Here is a 7,861-nt window from a genome sequence, read left to right as displayed (position 1 = left end):
TTATTTTGATATATCACAGTGAAAGATTTATCGTCCTCTTTTTTTTTTTTTTTTTTTTTTTTAAAAAAAAAAAAAAAAAAAAAAAAAAAAAAAAAAGACTGTGCCAACCACATTGCCAGATAAACGCTACTTCTTAGCCTTCATCAGAGAAACTGCTCTTTACAATGAACAGCAGTGAGGTGCTAAGAACAAGAGAGAATTGAGTGATCAGCTGGAAACAGGACACTTATATCACCTCCTCTAAGGCTCAGGGAATACTGTGGAAGAGGGAGGTGGAAAGAATATCAAGAGCCAGGAAATAGGGAGTGGGGATACAAAATGACACAGCCATCATACCAAGATCCCATAGCAGCACATGCTGCCTAAACTGGGCCTGCAGAAGACTGGCTCTGTCAACAGCTAGAGGAATGAAATGAGGAAGGGGCTGATGGAGCCATACCCCTCCCTGATGAATGACTGGATTATAGGGAGGGAGTCACCATCTTCAGATGTAACCCACTGGTGAGCCCACCATGCTCCAGTGGATTTCCATATCCAGGGGGTCAGTTGATCAGCCCCAGTTAAACTCAGTAGGTCACAAAACAAAAAGACATGAAAAATTGGAGGGGGGATGTGTGAGTATGAGCAGACTGCATTGTGTATGTATGAAATCATCAATGAACAAATTCTGAAAATAAATAAAAACAAAAATATCACAAGCAACAGATGCAAGATCAGAGTTACTCCTCAGTCCAGCCCACACCTCAATCAGCATGGCCCGCTCTGTTTTCATGACAACCTCCAACAAAGGTTTGACGAGAGTCTGAGGTGCAGCTGGGATCAAGTGGAAAAGGTTTATAATTGCCGAACAAATCTTCATTTCCTAATAAAGAAAAGCAGAAATCATAAACAGGTCAGTTAGTTCTGTGAGCTAGGGAGAGACAAGACATTACTACAGACCCTATTACACTCTAGCTACGTTCACAAGGCTGGCCAAAAGCAAAAAGTCAACATGAAAAGCCACAACTTACCGAACTTAGATTACAACTGTGTTCTGTCCTGAGGAATCTGGCTGCCCCTGGCCTTCAGTTCACTTGTTATTGGGGTAGGACTAAGTATGTGCCTGGTGTGTTTATGCCTTTTGTTTTCAGACACACTGACAGGTCACCTACACTAGTCCACCTCATGGAGGCAGGGATAATCACACCTGCGATAGAGTGCTGGGCCTGCCCTACCCTTCCATGGCATCATGGAAGCTTCTTAATTCACGAAGTTCTGAGGGCACAGAACTCTTTTGCCCTCAAAACCTAGCCAAGGAAGTTCCTCAGAAAAGTGTTTGTCTTGGAAACTAAGTATGAAGATAAATGAATGATAGAGTATTTGTCAACTAGGCCTCAAGACAAACCTAACAAGGGGCCATGTTGAATCATGTGAGAAGTGTGTGAACTGCTGGGCTCCACACTGTCCAGTGTGCTGGGCTGCTCTGAGGTCAACAGCCTGTTTTCAGGTCAGAGTTTTTCTTCTGCAATTCAAAGGACCTTTCTCTGCCCACTGGGAAGAGAAGAGCCCAGAAGCACCCCTCTGCATTGGATGCAAGGTGGTACCTATGGCTCTCCACAAGGTAAAATGGGGATGGTGGACACTGGGCAGAAGGGACCCCTTCCCAGCAGCATTTGAGATGCTGTTCAAACTTTCTCTTTAAAAAGAAACACTGAAGTGGGAGGCAGGCTAGAAATGAGGAAACTTTATCACCCCATCCCACTACATATCTGCAAGTCTTTTAAGAGAGTAAGTTCTGTCCTGAGATTATTCTATTCTAAAATGGTCTTTTAGGCCATGGTTTTTGTTTTCAAAAGCAAAATTGTTGAAAATTCTTTTGTTTTTTACAAGACTGCTGGAAGGGAGACTCGACAGGTGTTACTATCCCCATTTTACAGAAGAGGGAGAGCTCAGTTCGGCTGTCCAAAGACATAGTACAATAACTAGAGTTGAGCGTATGTGTGTGCGCACGCATGAGAAAGGAAGGCACATGGCGGCCAAGAGGCTCTAAATTTGAGGTACTCGGTAAGTTGGCAGTTTGAAAGAAGATATGATCTCTCTCAATTTGCAACAGACATGAATATATTCTTTGTGGACTGTCTCAGGAGGCTCTTAGAGGATTGAGTTTGTTCTGAATGTTAAGATAGAGAATCTAATTTGGTTATAGCGGACACAGAAAAACACAGGAGCTTGGGATCTGGCTTCAAACACCCTGGTGGAGAACATGCGAGGCAACCAGACAGTTCACAGCAATGATACTACGACAACTCCGCCACAGACAGACAGTACAAGTCACTGCACTCAAAGGCACAAGGCACTCGTGTCCACTACAGGATCACAACACAGCTAACGAAGTCACAGCAAAACCGAATGCGACAACGACCCCCTGGCAGCTCCACCGCGGTTCTCACCTCTACCCCTTCCATGGCAGGCTGAACCAAAACAAAAATCACAGCATGAAAAAAAAGGCAACGAAAAGGTAAAGAGAAAAGAAAAGAAGGAAAAAGAAAGGGAAAAATAATCTTCACATTGCAAGTCAAAAAACTGGCTGTTGATAAGGTTGTTCTCACCTCAAACTGACAGAACGGAGACAGGGAGCACCTCCCGCACTCCGACAGGCTCTCCTGAGGAGGGGGAGGAAAATCAGCTTTTTCTATTGATGTCATTGACAGGGGAGCTTCCCACATACTCAAACACAGTAAGGGTTATTGGGGTTAACAAGAAAGTACAGACACAGTTATCAGAAAGCACAGAGTCATTATCAGATGCTTGGCAGCAGAAAGCTCGCCTTTCACCTCAGATGTCAACATGGCCCTCAGACAGTATCTAACAGATTGGGCTTCCTCCCCAAGACAAATGTTAAACCAGGGTTTCAAAATTGTTGTGCAAGGAGAGAAACAGTAAGACCTTTTTGTAAGTGAACACATGTTAGACATGTGTTTCTTCTTTGTCAAAGTGAGTAACTCAAGATTTTATATGAAGAGCTGAAACATTTTTTTTTTAAAAAAAGGACAAACTTCTTTTCCAGCTAGTCAGAAGAGAACCAGGTAGTGCCACCCCATTCATTAGGCATATCTAAGCCTCATGAAGAACACTGGGCCATGAGAAAAAGCAGCCCCCGCCCCAATTCTAGTTAGCTTTAACTCTCAATTCCACACAACCTAGAATCATGTGAGAAGAGTCTCAATTGAGGGATTTCCTAGATCAGATTGGCCTGTGAGAGGGCTGACTTTATTTATTTTTTTAATTAGGTATCTATGTGTGAGTCTGTATATATGTGCATCTATAAGTGCAAATGCCCAAGGGGGCCAGAAGAGAGCATCAGATCCCTTGCATCAATGCAGTTGTGAGCCACCCAACATGGGTGCTGGGAAAGGAACTTGGGTTCTCTGCAAGAACAGTATGTGCTTTTAACCCCTGAGCCATCTATCCCGCCCCTAGGGGGGGACTGACTAACTGATACAGGAAGAAGCCTACTGTAGGTATCTGAGCATGAGTTTGTGAGCAAACCAGCAAGCAGCATCCTCCATGGTTTCTGCTTCCAGTTCAGTTTCTGCTTGAGGTCCTGCCCTGACTTCCCTCAGTGATGGACTGTGACCTGCGAACTGAGACAAACCTTTTCATCACCCAAGTTGCTTTAAGAGTGTTTTATCACAGCAAATAGGAAGGAAACTACAGTACCCACAGGGGTGGCTTATCTTGTATAGCCAAGCAGTCTTCATAAAAATAGCTTTGTACACGTGTGCATAGGTGGTCACATGTAGTCCTCTCTGAATTCAGTGTCAAAGGGGGAAGGCCTCCCAAGCATGGCAGATGCAAAGCTCTGATCGTCAGGGGTAATCAAATTATAGAAAAGATTTAATTTATCTTTCAGTCGACTATATAGTATATATTCAAATATGGCCTCAACTAAGAATGTCATTTGGAACTAACGGGAGCTACTTCTAAGACCCATTTCCTGTCCTGTACAATATCATACATACAAACAAAAGCAAAGCCCAAGAACTGAGTGGTAGCCTGGCCCTGGGCAAAGTGATGAAGCCATGACCATTTCTTCTACCAGGAAACTCCAAATGCTGTGGCCTGAGTTTTGGACATGCTTGACAACCCTAGCCTGGCCAGTAATGTCCAGCAGACGTAAAGTCCCAGCACCCACACATCCATTTTCGCACCATCCCACAAAAGGTCAATTGAAGCTGTTTACTTACAATTGGGTTTTTTAATTTTTTAAATGCTTTTATATTTATTTATGAGTGTTTTGCCTGTGGGTAAGCAGGTATGCCACATGTATGCAATGCCTGAAGAGGCCAGAGAGGGCGTCAAATCCCCTGAATTGGAGCTATAAATGGTTGTTAGCTGCCATGTGGATGCTAGGAACAGAACCTGGGTCCTCTGCAACAGCAGCCAGTGTTCTTAAGTACTCTCCAGCCCTGGTTCCTGGATTTTATTTATTAATTTAATTATTTACTTAATTATTTGCTTTTTATTTTGAGACAGGGTCTCTCCTATAACACCAGCCTGGCCTCAATCTCTCAGAAATCTGCCTGCCTCTGCCTCCCTAGTGCTGCTGGGATTAAAGGCGTGTGTGTGTGTGTGTGTGTGTGTGTGTGTAAAAGTCAGGGCAAGAGAGTGGAGGTCAGAAGTCAGTTTTCTCCTTTCACAAAGCAGGTCCCAGGGACTAAACTCAGGTGTCAGGCTGGCTTGGAGTTAAGTACATTTACCCACAGAGTCATTTTACTGGCCCTGTTTTTGTTGTTGTTGCTTTCTGTTAGTTTGCTAGTTTTTTTTTCAATGTTTATTGTAGAACTGTATGTTTCAGACAACTAACATTGTTTTAACTAATTTTTAATAAAGCAATGTAAAATTTAAGTAAAAACACCTAGAAGACAAAAATGGTGGGAAAAGCAGAGCAACTGTGTCGCTCCCAGGGCTTAGTCTTCATCAGGGCTCTGCCCTCCTCAGCCTGATTGGCTTTTTTCACATACAGATAAGAAACGTTCCAGTGAGCCAGGAAAAAGATTTCATGTAGTCCTGGTTGACTTCTGCTTAGCTGGCTGTTTAAAAGCAGCAGAAACGGGGTACAGAAACCAAACACCTTGAACACAAAGTGGTCAAACAAATGACATAATAAAGCCAAAGGAAAGGAAACTTAAACTGGAATGAAATACAGCATCCAAAAAGTAGGCAGGGGACAGAAAGCCAGGGTGAGTGAGCATGACTCTGTGGCACTCTCAAGGATCGCAGAATGGGGACGCCCCTGGTCAAATGTTCCACCAGGTGGCACAGACTTATGGAAAATACTGTAAAAAATTAGCATATGCAATTTTAAGAGTCCAAACAGCAGGATGCATGCATTTTTAAAGGGGGCTTGAAGGATCAACATCAGATACTTTAAAAAACTTAGGTACAGCAGTTTTGCCTAAAAACTGTGAATTTGCTGTCTATGCAACTCATTTAAAATTGGGAGCAAACAATTGGGATTAGGGGGCTTTACCTAGATTTATCAGGCAACAGTGATTAGACACGGAAAGTGATTATTGACCACAGGGTGACCAAAAGCAAAGGAAACAAAAGCTGTGGAATGGAACGCACCACCATGTATGGAACAGTCTAGAAGATACACTGTTTAAAACAAAACTAAAAGCTAGAACACTAATATTTCACACTTCTGAAATGCTATCAATGCAAATGTCATATTACAGTGAGCAGAAAAGAGGTTTTTAAAGAAACATTTAAAAAAGGAATGTTAAGCCATCAGGAGAAATAAAAGCAAAGATATGAACTATAATCACAGAAAACCAGATTTCTGGCAGGGAGCCTGGGTAAAGCACTGCTTCAATATTAAGGCAGTGGGTAGCATGGGTACCCTTCCCAGAAGCAAGCCAGTCACTCACGTTTCCGTCGCTCCTCTGGCCTCCTTTGTGGGTAATGACCACCACTTCCATCCACTTGCGCAGATGCTGCTGTTGGAAGAAGGAAACAAAACACTTTCAGACAAAACTTCATGACAAATATTGCCCTTCATTGGAAACTGACAATCATTAGTGTCCTTGAATCGCACAGAACAAGAGCACTTCTCTTATAGCAATTATCCAAACAAACTAGGGACCTTAACTGGTATGGGTTCCTGTTCTATAGACAAAAGGCTGAACTTGTCAATAGTGCCCTGAACCCCAATGCTGGGCCCTGCACTTTCAATCTGCACTATCATACCTGTTCTCTAGGTCCTGTGATAACGGGGTACCAGGCTGGGAAGCAAGAGAGAGATAAACCAACAAAACTCATCCTGGACCTGAGAGCTTCCGGCCCAGGGGGAAATGATATAAAATACAAGATGGGTGTTCTGTACAATAATTTACAATTACTGCAGGTGTCAAGTGAGGGCTGGAAGCAAGGAGGTCCCTGCAGAGACAGGGATGTCTAAGAAGGGAATAGAAGGAGGGAGGTAGAGAGCACTCCAAGAAGGACAGGAGAACCAAAGGCCCTGCAACGAGGAGGACAAAGGACGTGGAGAAAGGGCTGGCGAGATAAATTCTGATTCTGTCTGATCAGCAGCTGTGCCGACTAGCCTCCTGGGGCAGCCACTGCATTCTGCATTATGAAACGGGGCTCTCCATGTTGAGCAGTGCTTGGGATCCTTGACCAGCATAGGGTTTCTTTATTATCCTGCTTGGTCCAGACTTGACACTGATCTCCTAGGGGAAGTTAGCAAGCCAACTTCAAGCAGAAACTGTGGTGGCCAGTGTCACGGCTCAGCAAGTAAAGGCCCTTCCTGCCAAGCCTGATCTGAGTTTGATCCCTGGAACCCACATAAAGGTAGGACAGAATCTACTACTAAAAATTGTCCTCTGACCTCCATATACCTGTTGCGTCCCAGACACTACTACACTCACACACATAATAAGAAAATGTAAAAACAGGTATTTTTCTTCTGAGCCAGTTCTACATCCAGAAATGTATAGTGAACAGGCACATGAAGTCATGAACAAGTTTTCTGCTGATAATCTAGAACAGCATCTATGTGTTCAACTGTGGGGGTTGAATGATAAGAAGCATCTGTGGGAAGTGACACCAAGAAGAAACTCCGAGACCACACGGAATGATGGTGCTAGCAGAGAGTGCTCTGTGTGTATACCACACCAATGTCGTTGAAACAAAAATAGGCACTACCAGCACACTCGCCTTCCAGGAGGGGCTAGGAACAGGAGCAGGAAAGGGAGGGGAAGGAGGAAATCTTTTTTGAGTATATATCTTATATCCCTTTTGCAATTTGTGTTTTTCTCACTAATAGCCCTGACTGGCCAGGAACTCTGTACTATGTAGAGCAGTCTGGCCTAAAACCCAGAGACCTGCCTGCCTCTGCCTCCCGAGTGCTGAGATTAAAGGTATGTGCCGCCACACCCAGCCACCTTTTGCATTTTAAACCATGTGAGTATACTGTTAATTTAAAAAAAAAAAAAAAATCTTTCTGTATTTCCAGTGCATTATGAGGTATGTTTGAACGCATTTGGCTTACCATCATCTGATCACAAAACTTATCGTTGAAGGAATTTGGGAAAAGCCTTGTGACTGAGGTTAGCCGATTCACGACATTCAGCGTCAAGCTCCGGTAATCTCCCAGCATCATCAGCAAAGGGCGCATGTGTGTATGAATCTGATCCACTTCTATAGTGGCCCCCTCTAAGAACTAGGAAAAGAGGAGAAAATGGGCAACAGAGAAATTAACAGAACAGAACAGAACTCACCAACAACTCTAACAGTAGATGTTAGCGTGCCCTTGGGAAACATCAGGTTTTCCAGAAAGTGATAAGGAAATAAAGGCCCGGCCTCCACTGTAACAGGG

The 7,861-nt window shown here is 43.7% G+C and overlaps 1 protein-coding gene across 8 annotated transcripts in view; it reads right to left on the bottom strand.

Annotated features, from left to right (window-relative positions):
- Nucleotides 1-7,861, bottom strand: part of Trrap (transformation/transcription domain associated protein) — a 123,430-nt gene that overhangs the window by 69,312 nt on the left and 46,257 nt on the right. For 5 of the 8 annotated variants that reach the window (XM_029559093.1, XM_029559096.1, XM_029559097.1 and 2 more), the window contains exons 30-33: nt 7,535-7,705; nt 5,913-5,981; nt 2,589-2,642; nt 743-862 (exon numbers count right to left, since the gene is read on the bottom strand). In XM_029559093.1, the coding sequence (XP_029414953.1) occupies nt 743-862; nt 2,589-2,642; nt 5,913-5,981; nt 7,535-7,705 (414 nt within the window). The remainder of the gene's footprint in view (nt 1-742; nt 863-2,588; nt 2,643-5,912; nt 5,982-7,534; nt 7,706-7,861) is intronic. The other 3 variants (XM_008824029.2, XM_008824030.2, XM_017795834.2) reach the window with 1 other exon arrangement.

The sequence above is a fragment of the Nannospalax galili genome, unplaced genomic scaffold, assembly GCF_000622305.1.
Source record: "Nannospalax galili isolate Female #2095 unplaced genomic scaffold, S.galili_v1.0 scaffold809, whole genome shotgun sequence".
In the NCBI taxonomy this organism is placed as follows: domain Eukaryota; kingdom Metazoa; phylum Chordata; class Mammalia; order Rodentia; family Spalacidae; genus Nannospalax; species Nannospalax galili.
Note: the sequence above shows the minus strand (reverse complement) of the source record. Positions and strands in the feature narration are given on the sequence as shown.